General features: G+C 43.5%; 1 protein-coding gene across 1 annotated transcript in view; it reads left to right on the top strand.

The window, feature by feature from the left end:
• Positions 1-7,335: 7,335 nt before the first annotated feature.
• The window catches only part of BNC1 (basonuclin zinc finger protein 1), a 33,501-nt gene continuing 20,280 nt past the window's right edge, over positions 7,336-20,556 (top strand). The window contains exon 1 of the mRNA XM_057543645.1: positions 7,336-7,499. Within this exon, the coding sequence (XP_057399628.1) occupies positions 7,491-7,499 (9 nt within the window). The 5' untranslated portion in view covers positions 7,336-7,490. The remainder of the gene's footprint in view (positions 7,500-20,556) is intronic.

The raw sequence follows: 20,556 nt of genomic DNA on the forward strand, positions 1-20,556 counted from the left end.
AGACACAAGGTGTTAGAAGCCACAGTTTGACAAAGTGGATTCCCAAGTACAGTTGGCAATTACATTTTTAGAAGACTTCAATTATGCCATTTACAAGAAGGTACTTTTAAGAAGCTACAAGTCAGGAGTGTGTTTTTAAATCTCTTCATATATACGTTTATAGGTAAGCCCATATTTAAGAAGCACCGACTGCATACAGAAGAGCACTGTTCTAGAACGGTAAAAGTCAACAGTCCCTACCCTCTGAATCTCAAAAGCCAAGAAAAGTCTCTTCAAAAATTAAAGTATGTGGGGACTTCCCTGGTGGTCCAGTGGCTAAGACTCTGTGCTCCCAATGCAGGGGGCCGGGGTTCAACCCCTGGTCAGGGAACTAGATCCCACATGCATGTCACAACTAACAGTTCACATGCCGCAACTAAAGATTCCTCATTCTGCCACAAAGATCCTGCGTGCCACAACTAAGACCTAGCACAGCCAAAATAAATAAATAAATAAATAAAATTTAAAATTAAAAAAATAATTAAAGTATGTGGTCAGTGCATTTCTGGAAAATATTTTACTTAAGATCAAGGAGATAATCATGACAACAGCAACAATGTGCTTTAATTAGAAGGATCTCCTCACTTGCCCAGGGTCTGTGGATTGAGGGCCTGTGTTCGGAGATTCTCTCCTAATCGTCTATCACCAAGGTCATCTAAGAGTGAAAGAATGAACAAAGACTGTTATCAACATAGGGCACTTGTATTTCATTTATCCTTTATCCCAGAATAATCTTCCAGTAAAACTGAATGTAATACTGCGGAGCAACTGGGTCCGTGTACCACAACTACTGAGCCTGTGCTCTAGAGCCTGCGAGTCACAACTACTGAGCCCATGTGCCACACCTACTGAAGCCCACACGCCTAGAGCCTGTGCTCCGCAACAAGAGAAGCCACTGCAATGAGAAGCCCTCGCACCGCCACAAAGAGTAGCCCCCGTTCACCACAACTAGAGAAAGTCTGCGCACAGCAACAAAGACCCAACACAGCCAAAAATAAATAAATTAAATAAATAAATAAATTTATTTTGAAAAATCTATATCAGCTGAGAAGCTTTCCATTGAAAATAAGGGGGAAAAAATCTCAAATTGACTTAAATTATAAAAGTGATTTAATTGTTCACAAATCTAAAAAGGCTGAAGGCTTCACGCATGGTTTGATCAAAGCTTCAGCTGAATTTCCCTACAATTCTCTCAACTCTACTCAAGCTGCAGGTAACATCGGGGATTACATGTCTCCTTCTTCATGCCTATGGGGAAAGAAGAACTTGGCTTCCCATGACCATCAAACAAAAGTTCTGAGCTTCAAGTTCATTGGACTACCATGGAACCAATCCCTGGGACCAGGAAAAACCCTGTGATTGGGTTACCTGAACCAATTACCTGTGGGATTGGGGTTGGGTACCCACCCAGAAGAAACGGCTGCGACATGCTTTAGAAGGAATGAAATGGAGGTTGAGGAGGCAATCATAGCATAGTATCTGCTGCAATCCTTTTTCATGCCTAGACTCTGGATTACTAATTAATTTTTATTCAGTATCAGAGATGAGGGCTGTAAAGAGGAATCTATTTCCTCTAAATTTGATAAATCAAATTTAAAGATGGTTTTACTTTTTCAAAATCATAAAATGCATAACTCTAAGTTTGTTTTTTCATAGCTCTCTTTTCCCTTAAGAATACACTGAAACTCCCAAAGAAATATTTTAAAAGTTTGCTATCAGTTAGTAATTGAGAATGATTTAAAGTCCATCCTACAGTCCATCTTCCCTAACCCTTTCTTCCCAATTTCCAAAAGCAATATGACCTAGCTTGGAATTCTCAGTTATAGTAACCCAAATATTCTCTCCTTCAACTTGAATAATAGGTTGTTAAATTTGCAGAAGATGCCATGTTCCAAGGTATAATGAACCTTAAAAGTTTTCTTCTGACACAGGTTCACCCACCTCCCAAAACTGTCCTGTCCTGATAAAATCCACTCCAAATTCATCGACTCAATATGCAAAGTGCCAGTCTAAGGGATTTTCAACAACTAAGTATTTCTTCTACACTTTACATAGAAATAGAGCTCCTTGAGTTCAGAGTTGCAATTGTAGTACTAAATAAAGTGTCCAGGGAGGAGTCCACCTGTGATATTTTCTTTCCACTGCCTTGGTGAAGAGAGGACGAGCTTTTTGGAAGGCAGGCCACAGCCTTCTTGTGAACGTCATTGATTGTTTAACAGCCATGGAGGACAGAATAAATGAGAAGCTAACTTCACGCATCCCAGACATATCAAAACAATGGTAGCCAAACTTGCAATGTTTTCTCCAAGCATTACACTTGAAAGAACCATCATAAGCCTTCAATCTGTCCGCGTCAGAAATGAATATTCTTTCCTGATTGCAGAGGATGCCACGGATGCTCACAAACTGCATCACTGTCAGACACACTCAGGGAAGCAGTTTAGAATCGGGCCTGGGTTTGTTTGCAGGGTGGAATTTACAACAGTATTTATCACTCTTCCTTACTGACATCCCCTCCTTGAGATCTGGCAGTCTTGGCTACCAAAACCCCAAATGCAAGACACAGTGCATTCCCCTTGGTGTAGCAGGACCTTCAGGGCATTTTGGTCCCCTCAATCCCTGACCTTGTGTGAGAGGTGGAGAAACAGGAACAGTTTTCTGCCACCAAAACCCTGTGCCACCTCTGGAATGGCCTCATCTCCTTCCTCTCAATAGGGAGCAGCCCAGGGGCTAGAGGGAAGAAGTTGCGACACCTGGGCCAGGCCTGTGGCAGGCCAGCCTGCCCCCCAGCAGGCAGCTGGGGAGGGGGGGCGTGCAGTTTGGCCTCAACGCGGCTTAGTCAGGCTCCAATGCTGAGCTGAGCCACAGATGTGCCCAGACCTGCCAGGTGTCTGTGTCTGGGCTGGGAGGGGACGGAACAAATGTGACTCTTGTCTTCCAGTGTTTCCCGGCACCGTCCTCAGAGGAATGTGGAAGACTCAAGTGAGGCCACCTCAGAAGGCTTTCGACAGGGCCACAGTTCTCTGCCCACGCTGCCATGTCAAAAGCCTTTCCCTGTCCTGCCCCTTTGGCCTTCAACACAGCCTCCTGCCAACTGCCCCAGGGCTAGCTCCTCCTCCGGGCCACTGGTAAGCTCAGAAGGGAGACAGCTACCCACCTGCCCTGCTCTAATATGCTGTTCCCATCAGTGGTGCCCAAACCTCCATAGGTAAAGGTGGGTTTTTTTTTTCCCCTTTTTTTTTTTTTTTCAAACATCTTTATTGAAGTATAATTGCCTTACAATAGTGTGTTAGCATCTGCTTTATTTTTTTTCCCTTTTTAACACGATGATCCCATGATTAAAATTACCCTTTTTTAATTAAAAAAATTTTTTTTCCAAGTTCATTTGTCCCCACTGGGGAAAAATTTTCTTGTGAGAATTAGTTTCCCAACGAGAGGCTATTCTGAATTTCACAGAACTATTAACAACTAGACGGAGACTTATCAGGGTATAAATATTATAGATGTTTACCAGCCCATTAGTGGGCTCTGAATCCAACACACAAAGGTTGTTACTCGTCTCTGTGTGGCTTCTGAGAATTCCATTTAAAGGTTAGGCGGGCTGTGAGCCATTCGCCACCAGGAGTCATATTCACTCTACAAATGTTTACTGCACACCTACTATATACTACAAGCCCAGGCCTCAAGAAGACATCCCTGTATACAGCAGAGGGTGCAAATGAACAGCACATAGGCCAGATTCAGCCCAAAAACATATTTTGTTTGACTCACACCATATTTATCAAAAATTTGAATTAGTTGCCAACTTTTAAATATCAGAATATTTCCAGCTTCTCTTGAAAACTCAGGAAATCTGGCAAAAGTGAGCCCACATTCCCAGCTGATGACAAGCAGAACAACAACTGATCACCTCACACATGCACTGGCTCTCAGTTCACACAACCCCCACCTGGCCTGCTTCCCCTGACTCAACCTGCCCCACCCCTCAGTATACACCAGTGGTTCTCAGGATGGGCAATCTCAGCACACCCACCTCAGGAAAGGCCTCACTCAGGGAGGCAGCAACCCAACCAAGTCTCTCATTTAAGAAGAGCTGCTTCATGCCTCCATAAGAACAGGTCACAGGGATTTTCTTATTTTGTGCCTTCTCGACTTTTACCCTTTTTAATAAAGGTTTTTTTAATTCCTGGTATCAGTGAAGACATTCTGGTTTTCGTGCTTGCTACAACAAAAAATTGGACACAAAAGAAAAATGGCAAGGTGGAAGCACAGAAGCACACAGAAGCAAAAAGGGAGGACTGTGAGAACAGGGTAGGCCCTCAGGATGCCCCACTTGCCAGATGAAGAAGCTGAGGCCTAGAGACAGGAAAGTCATGCCCAGGTCCCATTACTGACCAGTAGGAGAACAGAAGCATGATCTGGATGATCTTTACCCAGCCAGTGCCACATTCTTTTCTATATTCAAGGATGGTTTCTCCGTCCCAGGTTCTGCTTACATGTTTCCAAGGAGTGGCAGAGAAGCCCATCAAATCTGGGAATAAATATGAGGACTGATTTCAGGAGTCACATTTATCAGGTATATGATTCTAAATGAACCTACAGAAGATTAATTAGCAATTTTCATCTAGTCCTACTGATTCCATATATGGGGGTCCAAACTGTCATATCTGAAGAAATGTGTATGTGGATCCCAATGGTGCGTCTTGGGAGAGGTGGCCTATTTTCACGTTTTCAAATCGTGTATTGCCAAAAATCCTCCTTGTCTGTAACCAAAAACAGAGTTAAACAGGTTGATCCTGACATTTGTTGCTAGTGAAACGTTTTACTAAAATATAATTCAGTTGCCACAAACACAAAGATACTGACAAAAACTATCAATCAGACAGATTAAAGGTATTTAATTGGGCCATTGTCTGGGTCTTAGACATTTCAGTGTATTTATAATAAGCATATATGGCCACTCACTAATACTGCAACCAAGGACTCCTCTGGTAACAAATTTAAATTAATTACAAAATCAGTTTTATGTGCAGGAGAAAGGAAGGAGAACAGCGTTTGCAGAACAGAAACTATCTTATTTAGCTCTACCAATCTAGCCAGAAACAGGGCTTCATACCTACTTTTAAAGATGAGGACAGTATGAGGCCTAGAAAGCTGACTTTCTCAGTTTCCAATTGCGTGAACCAGCTACACCCAAGCCATTCTAACTTCAAAACCTGAGCTTTGGGCTTCCCTGGTGGCGCAGTGGTTGAGAGTCTGCCTGCCAATGCAGGAGACACGGGTTTGAGCCCTGGTCTGGGAAGGTCCCACATGCCGCGGAGCAACTAGGCCCGTGAGCCACAATTACTGAGCCTGAGCGTCTGGAGCCTGTGCTCCGCAACAAGAGAGGCCGCGGTAGTGAGAGGCCCGCGCACCGCGATGAACAGTGGCCCCCGCTTGCCGCAACTAGAGAAAGCCCTCGCACAAAAACGAAGACCCAACACAGCCAAAAATAAATAAATAAATAAATAAAATTTTTAAAAAACAAAAAAACCTGAGCTTTGTCTGCTGCAGCAACTCATAACACAGAAGCCACTAAGATGAGTAATGACCAAAGAAGTTAAGACAAGGACACATCACAACCAGGCTAGAGAATGTAATAAGCACAATAAGAGAGGCAGATACAAGTGCTTGGGGGTCAGAAGAGGACAAAAGCACACAGAGTGGAGGGTTGGTGGATCAGGGAGGGCTTCTGAGAAGTGGTGACATTTGAGAAAGGTCTTGAAGGATGCACTGTGTTACAACAAGCAGAGAAGAGCAGCAAGAAGAAAGGTCGAAATGCTGGGAGTGGGAAGGAGGAGGACACAAACGGAAGGTAAGCAGTTTAGGTTTGGAATTCACAAAGCAAAGCTTCATAATAAAGTCAGCCATGTGAGAAAATGAATCTTGCCAACACCTGTAAGGCAGGGAGGGCAGAGTCCATCACATGAGGCCAGGCAACCTCATACCTGCAAGGAAGGGCACCACACTGCAGACCCAGGACATGGCCAGAACGCCAGCTATGTGTGTCCAGCCTGCGGGGCACAGGCAGCAGGGGCTCTCTGGACCCCATGAAGCCCAGATACTTTCTTCCACACGCACCATGGTCGCTCCTTTCCCTCCTCTTCCATTCAGAGGCCTGCGCCATTCAGAGCCAGGACCAGTACCCTCCGTCTGAATGAGTGCAACTCGCTTCTTTTCCCCTTTCATCTCACATCTTTTTCCACAATGTGCAAGGGTTTTGTTTCCCTCCAAGGACCTCCACTAGCAGCAAGGTAGGTGGGATAACTTGGGGGACAAGGAAGTAGGATTCCCCCAAATCCAGCCTTCAGAGAATCCTTTTAGGGACCTGAAAAGGGAGAGAAGGCCTGACTCTCCTCAGGTTCTGTGTCTGCCCCAGGGCGGGGCAGAAGAAAAGCTGGGTCCTGCTTCAGCAGCTGTGGGCCATCTCTGTCAGCTCCTAGGGGTGAAGCATCCCCTGTCCCCAGGACAGGAAACCGGTTCTCCCGGCAGGCCCCCTCCCCATCGGCTCATGGCGGCCAAGCTCCTGTTTGGTTTTCCAGGATATTTAATTTCATTTCGTCCTTACTACCCAATAAGAGAGGTGAAAACTTAATCCCATTTTACCACAGAAGCAATTGAGACTCAGGGAGCAAAGACTTGTCCCAGGAAAGTGGTAAAGCTGAGACTATAACTCCTTAGACCACAGAAGGGAAGCGGGGATGCCTGTTGGAGTTCGTAATAAAACTTCCTGGCGCCCCCCTTTCTCCACATCCTGGGACACGTCCCCACACTTCCTCTGGAAATAAAGTTTCTGGTGACGAGGGTGGCACAGCCCTCTTCTTGGCCGCGGTGGGACCCGAGGGCGCCCCGGAGCAGGCAGGGCGGCAGAATCATCCCCCGACATGGGAGCCAGAGAACTTCAGAGCATTTCGCCCTTCCCCGGGACAGGCAAACACCGACACGTCTGTGTCTTTACCGACAAGTGCCTTCAAGCCCGGCGGGGGCAGACACCTCCTCGCCGGCCGCCGGCTAGGTCTCCGCTGTCTGCGGGGGCCACGGCCTCGCATCAGCTGCATCGATTTAGCGCGTTAGTGGGCCGCGGGAGCAGGAGGCGGCTTCCCGGGCGGCGCAGCAGCGCCCGAGCCTCGGGCGACTCAGCAGCCCGGGAGGAGGGGGAGGGGAGAGGAGGAGGGGCGCCCCCCCGGGGCGCAGGGGGCGGGCGTGCGGGCACACGCGGTGCGCGGCGCTCCGGAGGGCGGGGGCGGCCACCGCGCCGGGCGGCCTGGGCGCACGGGGAGCCGCCCACTTCGCCGCGGCGGGCCCCGACGGCCGGAGGTTGGATGCGGCGGCGCCCGCCGAGCCGAGGCGGACGCGGGGCGGCCCGAGCCGGGGACACGCGCCGGTAGCCCCGGCACTGCAGCGGCCGCAGGATGGCCGAGGTAAGCGTGGCGCCCTCCCCAGGCGCGGGGCCCCCTCAGCGCGCAGGGCGGGGCGGCCGGGGACGCCGCTCGGACCCCGGGCAGGTCGGTACTCTGGGGTGCGCTAGGGGCCATCTCCCCGAGGGTCACCTGCACGGCGGCGGCGCGGTCCTTCCCTGAGGCAGGGCGTGAGGGAGCGTCTCTGCGGCGGGGAGGGCCCGTGGGGGCGCTCGGACTCGTCGCCGCCCGACGTCCCGGAACAGCCCGACGCGCTCTGGGTGAGCGACCCGGGTTGGCGGGCGGGGGCGGGTCCCCGGCGTCCCCGGGGCAGCCCCGGTGCGTCGAAAGTGCGGGGTCGGGAGAGACTGGGCGGCCGCCTTCCGCACTTCTTCCCGCCCCCTCAGCACCTCGGCTTTCGGTCCCAGGACATTGGGACTGTTTCAACCGCTTTTACCTCAGAATTTTAAACAGCTGATTTTTAAAGTGGCCTTTTTTTTTTTAACCTGGATTTTGTTTCCGGAGCATTAAGCGTGCGGTAGCCTTCGGTCACTCGGAGAACTGCGGAGCCGGGCGAGGGACAGTGACGGGGCCTCCTGTCCGGGGCGGGGGAGAGGGGCTGTCTACAAATCTTTTGTACAAAACTGCAAATGAAGACGCAGACAGGTCGGGTCAGGAAGCTTCCGGGACAGGATAGATTCGAGGGTGCAAGGTCAGGTTTTTATAAAGGTTACAGCTGACCTGCCGGGGGCGCGGAACAGTTCAGCGCGAGGTGTTTCCCCCCTGGTTCAGGCAGCCCCGGGAATCGGGGTTAGTCTCGAGGGTTTCCACGTCCAAGCCAGACACAGTGGGCTCTGGCTACTTGGGGACGGGCAGCCTGCAGGTGACAGGGCTGGACCGGGCTGCGGAGCCGGCGGCGGTGCCCACGCCGCACTCGGCATCGCCTGCAAGCGCCGGGGAGGCCGGTCCCGCGTCGCGGGTGTTGAACCCCGGCCGCCCTCGGCTTCACGGCCCGGGGGCGCCGCGCTCTCTCGCCACCCGAGCGCCCAGGCGGGTCCCCGCTGCCGACCGGGCGGCGGGGCAGGGGACCGGGGGTGGGGGGTGCCCGAGGGCAGAGGAGGAGGCCGCGGCGTGGTCCCCGCTGCCCCTCGGGCGCTGCGGGCCAGACCCCGAGCCCCACCGGCCGCCTGGTTTTGCATAACCTCCTAAGGATTTGTCAGCCAGATGTGACAAGATTGTCGAGCAGAGAATGAAGGAGGAGATCTGATATTAATCAGTGCATAGCTCGGAGCCAAACTTTCTCAAATGCGGTGTAGAAACATGTTCTTCTCATTTAAGGCATCTCTTTGTGGCTGCGGGGCTGCCACCGGTCTGACTTTGACAGTTAAATGGAATGCCAACTAGCAGCCTTAATTGTATGAGTAAAGTTGTGTGTCTTGTTGGGGGGAGGATCAGACACTCTAAGGTTCAGTAATGTCCCCTAGTTTTATGGCCATGCTCAGCACAGTCCTCTGAAGACAGGGCATTTAAATCGGGCCAGACGCGCCTGGTCGCAGCCAGGCCTCTGCTGTTAACACTTAAGGGGCCTAAAAGAGGCCCCACTGGTGTCCTGGGAATCCCTGTCAGTGTGTGTGTGTGTGTGTTTGTGTGTGTGTGTGTGTTTGTGTGTGTGTGTGTGTGTGTGTGTGTCCCATAGAGCAGATCCAGCAACAATTTTTAAAAAATATATTTTTCTCATCAAAGCAACAAAGATTTTGGCTGGACAGTAAGTGAATTGAAAAACAGCATTTAGCAGATAATTTTTTTTTTCTGGTGTCCTTTTATTCCTTGCTGTTTTAATTTGATATTGGATTTCATGGGATCTTTTCATAAGATTTCTTAGATTGTTTTTTGCAAATACGTGCTTAACGTGTTAAAACTTTTGTTCAGTGATAAATATACTGGCTTCTCAGCTGTCCCCAAATCTGTTGATATATATTACTAAAATTTCATTAAAATTGAATACGTCAAAATAAAAATTTTGTGCATGATGTAAAAGAGCATTACTTCAAATGTTACAGATTGTCCAGGATTTGATTTTTGCTTTAAATAGGTGTGAAAAGATAGCCACCACTTTTGCTAAAATAAATTTTGATAAATAGCTTTATCTTTTTTGTCATACCTAAAAGAATAAGAGTCATTATTTGATTTCTCATCTAATAAGTTTGCTAACTTTAATTTCCCCAAGAAAGTATTACCATTTCACCTCAACTGTTGGTTGAACATGTTCTGTTATAGTTAAATGCTAAGAAGAGGTGGTGAAATCTTAGACTAAGTACTGCTCATACTCTGGGAACTCATAAATATGTTCAGACATCTGCATAATTTAATTTGGAATATCACCTGTACCCATAGTTCCTATTCCCTTCAGAATAGTAAGGATTTAGCGATGTGCCCTTTCTTCAGTCAGACAGAAAGAGTGGTTAGTTTGAAGTGGCTATTTGGCTGTTGACATCTACTGGGATGTGGAACGATGATCTGTTTGCTCTGGTTATAATTCACACTAGAAATATTAACGAAAATGGAGTAATTGCAGTGGAAGCATAAAGTTTACATAGAGGGTTATCTTTATTTTATTTTAATTTTCATGCCTCTCCCATGGATCAGTTAGGCCTGCGTCCCAAGCCCATGCCCGTATTCTGTACCTCAGAAGCATCAGCTTGGAAAGAAGGACGAACCAACCCATTGGGTGAGAAAAGCCATATCGGTTTCCCTGTGGAACAAGTAATAATTGTCCTTTAAGCATACACTTATTATTTCTGAATGCCTGTGGACAAATATAAATGGGAAAACATTTTAAAAGTTTAGTTTGTCAGTAAAATTAAACGACAGCATATGGGGTGAGGGGCATAAGTGTCTTTTAGCTTTTGTGTATGGCTTTAGAAGTTGTTTTGACAGTGGCCATTAAAGAGTTGCCCTGAAGGTTCCACAAGGTAAATTACTTGCAGGAGGAGCATGCTTTACCCCAGGGTGAATTTTCACCTCTACAGACATCATTTAGAATGAGTTACTTTTGTCAGAAGCAGTCCTGTTTAAAAAGAACTAGATGCAACAAAGTGAGAGAGTGGCATGGACATATGTACACTACCAAATGTAAAATAGATAGCTAGTGGGAAGCAGCCGCATAGCACAGGGCATAGCACAGGGAGATCAGCTCGGTGCTTTGTGACCACCTAGAGGGGTGGGATGGGGAGTGTGGGAGGGAGACGCAAGAGGGAAGAGATATGGCAACATATGTATATGTATAACTGATTCACTTTGTTATAAAGCAGAAACTAACACACCATTGTAAAGCAATTATACTCCAATAAAGATGTTAAAAAAAAAAACTAGAAATATCTTAGCTAAGGTGAAATCTCAGTGCTAGAGTCAATAAATTTTCTAAATTACTTTATTCTGAGTATTCTGTAGATTTTTAAATTTTATTTATTTAGATATTTTATTTTTGATGACTTATCTGAGAGATATTAAAGCTAACTGATTCTGCACAGAAGGAGCATCTGGAAAGGGTTGTTTTTTGGGGTTTTTTTTCCCTTTTAAATCGGTTTCCACCTGAAAACCTTATTTCCTCTTATCTTGTCATTCTTTGAAGCCCTTTTTCCTAACTCTGGAAATTCCACGATTCCGGTGCAGCCCCATTTCTCTACTCAGACACACGCCTATTTTATCCAAAAAGGGTGGGTCTAAACAGAGCAGACCTGCTTCACCAGGGTCCAACTTGGGGCCTTCTCAAACTTCGCACAAATAAGCAAACCAGCTATCACTGTTCCTGTCCACACATGGACTCATTATTATAAACCAGCCTAACAAATCACAGGAGGACGCTGCCTTGGGAGTTGATAATTTCACTCAGCTAATGTGAGAGAAAAGAGAGATGGACAAATAAAATGTTGTGAAGGCCAGGTCCAAACAGCCTATGTGGAGGGAAATGGTTGTCTCAGGTAAAGTTAATTCAGGCTGCTAACTTTTTTCATAGAGTTATATTAGTTTGTCTCCTCTTACACATTATTTGTGTGATCCTTCAGTACATGCTAGCAAACATCAAAATTATTTTCCAGCTCTACATCAGCTTCCAGAAGCATTGTCCTTGCTGTGTAGCCCTCTGATTATTTCTTTCGTTATTCATTATGAGGATAAAATTTTTATACAGGCAACTCTGTTTCACGATACACCATGCTGACTGTTAAGACAGTGATCAGGATGTCATAAGTAAGTCTGATCTTTTCTTTTTAAAAATTTCAATTGGAAAATCTAGGGGTTTTTTTACACTTCGTTTTTAAAATCTAGTTCTCGCTAAGTCCCTAAAAGAAATATTGGCAAAATTTTACTTAGCGATGTTCATAATGTCATCGTTATTTTACATCAGCAGCAATGGTGAAGTTGCATTGTTTGTATAGTTGAAATTATCCTGAAGTGTAAATGTCTTTGTTTTGGTTTTTTTTCCTTAGGCTGACTGTTGTGTCCAAAAGTTCCCTACATGTACGTTAATGTCCTTTTGTTTTTTGTTGTCAAAGTTTTCTGAAGATTACAACTGAGGTCTCTGAAACTTAGGTTATAAAGGAAAAAAAATGTCTCCGTATCATTAACATACCTGTATAGTTTTTTGTTGTTGTTGTTAGTTTTTTTAAGAAGAAATATTTGGTTTGGTTTCTAAGGTAAGATTCACAAATTTTTCTACTTCTTATATTTTCTGTTTTTAGAACTAATAATTTTAAGGAAAAAGACACAGCTGTTAAATTATTTTGGCACAGAGTTTATACTTTGATTTATAGAGATCAAAGGAACAGGTATTTTCCCCATCTCCCTCTTTGAACTAAACGGCAAGGGAAAACACTACAAGTGCCTCATGCATACTTTCTACTAACAGGTAGACTTGGCCCAACATCTGTTCCCTGAGTTCTACCTCCCACCTGCCGTTTCTCTGCCAGACCCTTCTCCACCCTCTCAGTCTTCTTTGACCGGCCTCTTTTCATCCCCATCCTTGCAGTGAGAAACCAGATTCTGTCAGTTCTCCTTTAGTGTCATTTTTATGTTGCAAATGCTACCTGCCTGGTTTCTGAGCCTTCCCAGGGTCCCCTCTTTCAACCGTGCTCATGATAAACGGTGTCTTCCCATTGTTCAGAACGCTGATGGTTCCATGAACCCAAGAGAGAGACTCATGGCTGCCCATCTGGACAGCAACCCCCCTTTTGGCCTTTCTCGGTCGGCTCCTGTTGCCCATGACAGAAATCTGTGCTCTGTGGCCCAGCCTCCTGGGCTTGACACACATGTACAGGGTGAGCCTTATTTACGCCTAGGACTGTGGCATTTCCTGCATGCACTGCTGAGAGCATGCCTGCTGCCTCCTGGAGAAAGCCTCCTCTGGGCTCTCTGCATAACACTGCCCTCTCCCTCTATGCCGTCTTACTCAAAACTAAAATTTGGGGGAGAGGTGGAGTCTTGATTTTTTTTTTTTTTCACTTTTTATTATAGAGTATTTCAAGCAAAATTGGACTAGTTTAACGAAGCTTGGTGATACGTGCTTGGGGATTCAACAGTGATCAACTTTGGGCCAATCCTGTTTCGTCTGTTTTCCCTACCCATTCCCCTCACCGTCACCAACACTAAATTCCTTTGAAGCAAATCCTGAGCATTCATTCATAAATATTTTAATATGTAGCTCTAAAATAAAAGGCTCTTTTGTTAAGAAAAGCAATATACCATATAGCATCTAAAAATTAACAGTAACTATGTAATGTCATTAAATTTCTAAAGTGTTCAAATTCCCTTGATTGTCCCTTTAAGTTTATATTATCATTGGTTTGTTCAAATCAGTATTCAAATAAGGTCCATAAATTGTGTCTACTGATCTATAGGTTTACATTTTACTTTTTTCCTTGCAATTTATCTGTTGAAAAAGCTGGGTCATTTGTCTTGGGGAATACTCCCCAGCCTGGATTTTGGTGATTGTTTCCTCGTGATATCATTTAAACATTCCTCTATCCCCTATACAAAAAGGCTTGATCTAATTCAGATTTGAACTTTTTGGGCAAGAGCACCCCATATGTAGTAGTAAGTATCCTCCAATGCAGAGGCAGGTGACCTAGTTGTTATCTTTTTCATTAAGAGTTGCAGAATGCTGATATTCTAATTCTTCATTTATTTATTTACTGGAATACTATAAAGAGAATCTTTGCCTCATCAGTGATTTGGTTGCCCTGAAGTACAATTTGTATGAAAAAGGATACATGCTTAATTCTTTCCCTTTGTTTAACATTTTTTGGTTCCATAGCATCCTCTAAAGGGGGCCAGTGAGTTTTACATTTGTTTTTAACTGCCTTATGAATTGCTAGATTTTAATACAGTAAATGACTCGCACTAATTTTTAGCAAATCATATTTTCTGTTCAGCAATTCTTTTTTTTTAATGAAATTTTTAGTGTGTTTTTGTTGTGTGACTGTGATACAATACAGCAATTTTTAAAAATTTATTTATTTATTTATTTATTTTTGGCTGTGTTGGGTCTTCTTTGCGGTGCGCGGGCTTCTCATTGCGGTGGCTTCTCTTATTGTGGAGCACGGGCTCTAGGCGCGTGGGCCTCAGTACTTGTGGCACACAGGCTTAGTTGCCCCGTGTCATGTGAGATCTTCCCAGACCAGGGCTGGAACCCGTGTCCCCTGCATTGACAGGCAGATTCTTTTTTTCTTTATTTTTTTTAATTTATTTTTTTATACAGCAGGTTCTTATTAGTCGTCCATTTTATACACATCAGTGTATATATGTCAATCCCAATCTCCCAATTCACCCCACCACCACCCATACCCCCCACCCCCCACCGCTTTCCCCCCTTGGTGTCCATACGTTTGTTCTCTACATCTGTGTCTCAACTTCTGCCCTGCAAACCAGTTCCTCTGTACCATTTTTCTAGGTTCCACATATATGCGTTAATATACGATATTTGTTTTTCTCTTTCTGACTTACTTCACTCTGTATGACAGACTCTAGATCCATCCATGTCTCTACAAATGACCCAATTTCATTCCTTTTTATGGCTGAGTAATATTCCATTGTGTATATATACCACATCTTCTTTATCCATTCATCTGTCGATGGGCATTTAGGTTGCTTCCATGACCTGACTATTGTAAACAGTGTTCCAATGAACATTGGGGTGCATGTGTCTTTTTGAATTATGGTGTTCTCTGGGTATATGCCCAGTAGTGGGATTTCTGGATCATATGGTAATTCTATTTTTAGTTTTTTAAGGAACCTCCATACTGTTCTCCATAGTGGCTGTATCAATTTACATTCCCACCAACAGTGCAAGAGGGTTCCCTTTCTCCACACACTCTCCAGCATTTGTTGTCTGTAGACTTTCCGATGATGCCCATTCTAACTGGTGTGAGGTGATACCTCATTGCAGTTTTGATTTGCATTTCTTTAATAATTAGTGATGTTGAGCAGCTTTTCATGTGCTTCTTGGCCATCTGTATGTCTTCTTTGGAGAAATGTCTATTTAGGTCTTCTACCCATTTTTGGATTGGGTTGTTTGTTTTTTTAATATTGAGCTGCATGAGCTGTTTATATATTATGGAGGTTAATCCTTTGTCCATTGATTCGTTTGCAAATGTTTTCTCCCATTCTGAGGGTTGTCTTTTCATCTTGTTTATGGTTTCCTTTGCTGTGCAAAAGCTTTGAAGTTTCATTAGGCCCCACTTGTTTATTTTGGTTTTTATTTCCATTACTCTAGGAGGTGGATCAAAAAAGATCTTGCTGTGATTTATGTCAAAGAGTGTTCTTCTTATGTTTTCCTCTAAGAGTTTTATAGTGTCCGGTCTTACATTTAGGTCTCTAATCCATTTTGAGCTTATTTTTGTGTATGGTGTTAGGGAGTGTTCTAATTTCATTCTTTTACATGTAACTGTCCAGTTTTCCCAACACCACTTATTGAAGAGACTGTCTTTTCTCCATTGTATATCCTTGCCTCCTTTGTCATAGATTAGTTGACTGTAGGTGCGTGGGTTTATCTCTGGGCTTTCTATCTTGTTCCATTGATCTATATTTCTGTTTTTGTGCTGGTACCATATTGTCTTGATTACTGTAGCTTTGTATTATAGTCTGAAGTCAGGGAGTTTGATTCCTCCAGCTCCGTTTTTTTCCCTCAAGACTGCTTTGGCTATTCGGGGTCTTTTGTGTCTCCATACAAATTTTAAGATTTTTTGTTCTAGTTCCATAAAAAATGCCATTGGTAATTTGATAGGGATTGCATTGAATCTGTAGATTGCTTTGGGTAGTATAGTCATTTTCACAATATTGATTCTTCCAATCCAGGAACGTGTTATATCTTTCCATCTGTTTTTGTGTCATCTTTGTTTTCTTTCATCAGTGTCTTATAGTTTTCGGAGTACAGGTCTTTTACCTCCTTAGGTAGGTTTATTCCTAGGTATTTTATTCTTTTTGTTGCAATAGTGAATGGGATTGTTTCCTTAATTTCTCTTTCTGATCTTTCGTTGTTAGTGTATAAGAATGCAAGAGATTTCTGTGCATTAATTTTGTATCCTGCAACTTTACCAATTCATTGATTAGCTCTAGTAGTTTTCTGGTGGCATCTTTAGGATTCTCTATGTATAGTATCATGTCAGCTTCAGACAGTGATAGTCTTACTTCTTCTTTTCCAATTTGTATTCCTTTTATTTCTTTTTCTTCTCTGATTACCATGGCTAGGGCTTCCAAAACTATGTTGAATAATAGTGGCGAGAGTGGACATCCTTGTCTTGTTCCTGATCTTAGAGGAAATGCTTTCAGTTTTTCACCATTGAGAATGATGTTTGCTGTGGGTTGGTCGTATATGGCCTTTATTATGTTGAGGTAGGTTCCCTCTATGCCCACTTTCTGGAGACTTTTTATGATAAAGCGGTGTTGAATTTTGTCAGAAGCTTTTTCTGCATCTATTGAGATGATCATATGGTTTTTCTTCTTCAATTTGTTAATATGGTGTATCACATTGATTGATTTACATATATTGAAGAATCCTTGCATCCCTGGGATAAATCCCACTTGGTCATGGTGTATGATCCTTTTAATGTGTTGTTTCATTCTGTTTGCTAGTATTTTGTTGGGGATTTTTGCATCTATATTCATCAGTGATATTGGTCTGTAATTTTCTTTTTTTGTCTGGTTTTGGTATCAGGGTGATGGTGGCCTCATAGAATGAGTTTGGGAGTGTTCCTTCCTCTGCAATTTTTTGGAAGAGTTTGAGAAGGATGGGTGTTAGCTCTTCTCTAAATGTTTGATAGAATTCACTTGTGAAGCCATCTGGTCCTGGACTTTTATTTGTTGGAAGATTTTTAATCACAGTTTCAATTTCATTACTTGTGATTGGTCTGTTCATATTTTCTGTTTCTTTCTGGTTCAGTCTTGGAAGGTTATACCTTTCTAAGAATTTGTCCATTTCTTCCAGTTCGTCCCTTTTATTGGCATGTAGTTGCTTGTAGTAATCTCTCATGATCCTTTGTATTTCTGCAGTGTCAGTTGTAACTTCTCCTATTTCGTTTCTAATTTTATTGATTTGAGTCCTCTCCCTCTTTTTCTTGATGAGTCTGGCTAATGGTTTATCAATTTTGTTTATCTTCTCAAAGAACCAGCTCTTAGTTTTATTGATCTTTGCTATTGTTTTCTTTGTTTCTATTTCATTTATTGCTGTTCTCATCTTTATGATTTCTTTCTTTCTGCTAACTTTGGGTTTTGTTTCTTCTTCTTTCTCTAGTTTCTTTAGGTGTAAGGTTAGATTGTTTATTTGAGATTTTTCTTGTTTCTTGAGGTAGGCTTGTATAGCTATAAACTTCCCTCTTCAAACTGCTTTTGCTGCATCCCATAGGTTTTGGATCATCGTATTTTCATTGTCATTTGTCTCTAGGTATTTTTTTATTTCCTCTTTGACTCCATCAGTGATCTCTTGGTTATTTAGTAATGTATTGTTTAGCCTCCATGTGTTCTATGTTTATTACGTTTTTTTCCCTGTAATTGATTTCTAATCTCATAGCGTTGTGTTCAGAAAAGATGCTTGATATGATTTCAATTTTCTTAAATTTACTGAGGCTTCATTTGTGACCCAAGATGTGATCTATCCTGGAGAATGTTCCGTGTGCACTTGAGAAGAAAGTGTAATCTGCTGTTTTTAGATGGAATGTCCTATAAATATCAATTAAATCTGTCTGGTCTATTGTGTCATTTAAAGCTTGTGTTTCCTTATTAATTTTCATTTTGGATGATCTGTCCATTGGTGTAAGTGAGGTGTTAAAGTCCCCCACTATTATTGTGTTACTGTCAATTTCCTCTTTTATAGCTGTTAGCAGTTGCCTTATGTATTGAGGTGCTCCTATGTTGGGTGCATATATATTTATAATAGTTATATCTTCTTCTTGGATTGATCCCTTGATCATTATGTAGTCTCCTTCTTTGTCTCTTGTAACATTCTTTATTTTAAAGTCTATTTTATCTGATATGAGTATTGCTACTTCAGCTTTCTTTTGGTTTCCATTTGCTTGGAATATCTTTTTCCATCCCCTCACTTTCAGTCTGTATATGTCCCTAGGTCTGAAATGGGTCTCTTGTAGCATATATATGGGTCTTGTTTTTGTATCCACTCAGCAAGGGCAGGCAGATTCTTAACCACTGCGCCACCAGGGAAGTCCTTGTTCAGCAATTCTTGACCAATCAAGGTGTCTGACTTTTTCCCCCCAATGAAGCCATGTGCTCCCCTAGAGCAGACACTGGGAGTTCCTCATCTTTGTGTCTCCCTGAGGCTCCCCACTGTTACCTGTACATGGTAGATGCTTTAAAAATAAACAACGACCCCCACAAAAAAAACGATTTGTTAAATAAATTGGTTTCATTTTATCAGACTACTAATGGAAGGTGAAGGCATGATGAACATCTGGTCCATGTGTAATTCTCCAGGTGGGCGTCAGTCCAGTGCTGCCAGCAGCAGATAAGCTACCTCACACAAAAGGACCTCGTGGGGGCTTCCCTGGTGGCGCAGTGGTTGAGAATCTGCCTGCTAATGCAGGGGACACGGGTTCGAGCCCTGGTCTGGGAAGATCCCACATGCCACGGAGCAGCTGGGCCCGTGAGCCACAATTGCTGAGCCTGCGCGTCTGGAGCCTGTGCCCCGCAACGGGAGGGGCCGCGATAGAGAAAGGCCCGCACACCGCGATGAAGAGCGGTCCCCGCACCACGATGAAGAGTGGCCCCCGCTTGCCGCAACTGGAGAAAGCCCTCGCACGAACCGAAGACCCAACACAGCCAAAAAATAAATAAATAAATAAATAAATAAAACAATAAAAAAAAAAAAAAAAAAAAAGGACCTCGTGGGTTTTCTTCTCCCTTCATTCCAGTTGTCCTGGGACACCTGGCAAATGATGTTACTATTTTCAGAATCCTAGTTGTACCTCTGTGGTTTTGCATATGTTAGAAAAACAATGAAAAACTTAATGAAAAGTGTAAGAAGTTAGAGAAAAATGAGAGGAGGGAAGGTAGGGAGCAAAAAACAAGAAAAAAAGCCAGTTCTAGTAAGAGAAGTTAGAAGTATAAAATGTGTGTTAAGAGGCAGAATAGCTCCAAAGAGCAATGGGGTAGAGACCTCCCGTCCTTGAATCAAGCATTTTCCCAAACCAGGAAGTCTAACTCTGCAGCCACAGAGAGAATGGGAATACAGTTTCACTGGAGATGAAAAGAAAGTAAGTTCTCTCCCCACAAGCTAAGGGTGGTCCAGCCGCTTTAGAAGATGTTTTGTATTATAGATGGGCAGTTTTTGATATGCACTGTAGATTTCCAGGACTCAAACATATGAATAGCCATTGTCTATATTCAACATTTAAAAATAAAACTTGGAAAAACCCAAATCATTTTTATTCTAAAGCTTGGTGACTTTTAAAAAGTGATTTGTGATTTAGCTGACTGGGTCCTTTGATTTCAAGTTGGAAAATTATGATTCTCAGAACTGAGAATCTGACACAGTCTTAGAATCTCACATTTAAGAGAGGACCATAGACTCTAAACTTGGCCTCAGTGATCTCTACTAGTTAGCAGTTTTTCACATGATTTTTATGTGGCACTCTCCACGGTCGATAGGAAGATCATTGTGGAAATTAGGAACAGCATTTGGCTGCTAGTAAAAGAGCTCCTAAATAATAGTTGCCATCCTTTCTGCTCAGCCATCCTTAGGGCTTGACTTCGAGGTTGACCTCAAGTTTGCATCCATGAGGTCCAGCAGTCGTGTTCTTGTTCCAAGAAGGAGGAAGGAGGAAAGGCAAAGAATTGCCCCAGCTGAGTCAGCTCCCATTTATTTTTATTTTTTTTTAACATCTTTATTGGAGTATAATTGCATTACAAATGGTGTGTTAGTTTCTGCTTTATAACATAGTGAATCAGTTATACATATACATATATCCCTATATCTCCTCCCTCTTGTGTCTCCCTCCCACCCTCCCTATCCCACCCCTCTAGGTGGTCACAAAGCACCGAGCTGATCTCCCTGTGCTATGCGCCTGCTTCCCACTAGCTATCTCTTTTACATTTGGTAGTGTATATATGTCCATGCCACTCTCTCACTTCGTCCCAACTTACCCTTCCCCTTCCCCGTGTCCTCAAGTCCATTGTCTATGTCTGCATCTTTATTCCTGTCCTGCCCCTAGGTTCTTCATAACCTTTTTTTTTTTTTAGATTCCATATATATGTGTTAGCATACAGTATTTGTTTTTCTCTTTCTGACTTACTTCACTTTGTATGACAGACTGTGGGTCCATCCACCTCACTACAAATAACTCAATTTTGTTTCTTTTTATGGCTGAGTAATATTCCATTGTATATATGTGCCACATCTTCTTTATCCATTCTTTTGTCGATGGACACTTAGGTTGCTTCTGTGTCCTGGCGACTGTAAATAGTGCTGCAGTGAACATTGTGGTACGTGACTCTTTTTGAATTATGGTTTTCTCAGGGTATATGCCCAGTAGTGGGATTGCTGGGTCATATGGTAGTTCTATTTTTAGTGTTTTAAGGA

The sequence above is a fragment of the Balaenoptera acutorostrata genome, chromosome 3, assembly GCF_949987535.1.
Source record: "Balaenoptera acutorostrata chromosome 3, mBalAcu1.1, whole genome shotgun sequence".
NCBI classification, from domain to species: domain Eukaryota; kingdom Metazoa; phylum Chordata; class Mammalia; order Artiodactyla; family Balaenopteridae; genus Balaenoptera; species Balaenoptera acutorostrata.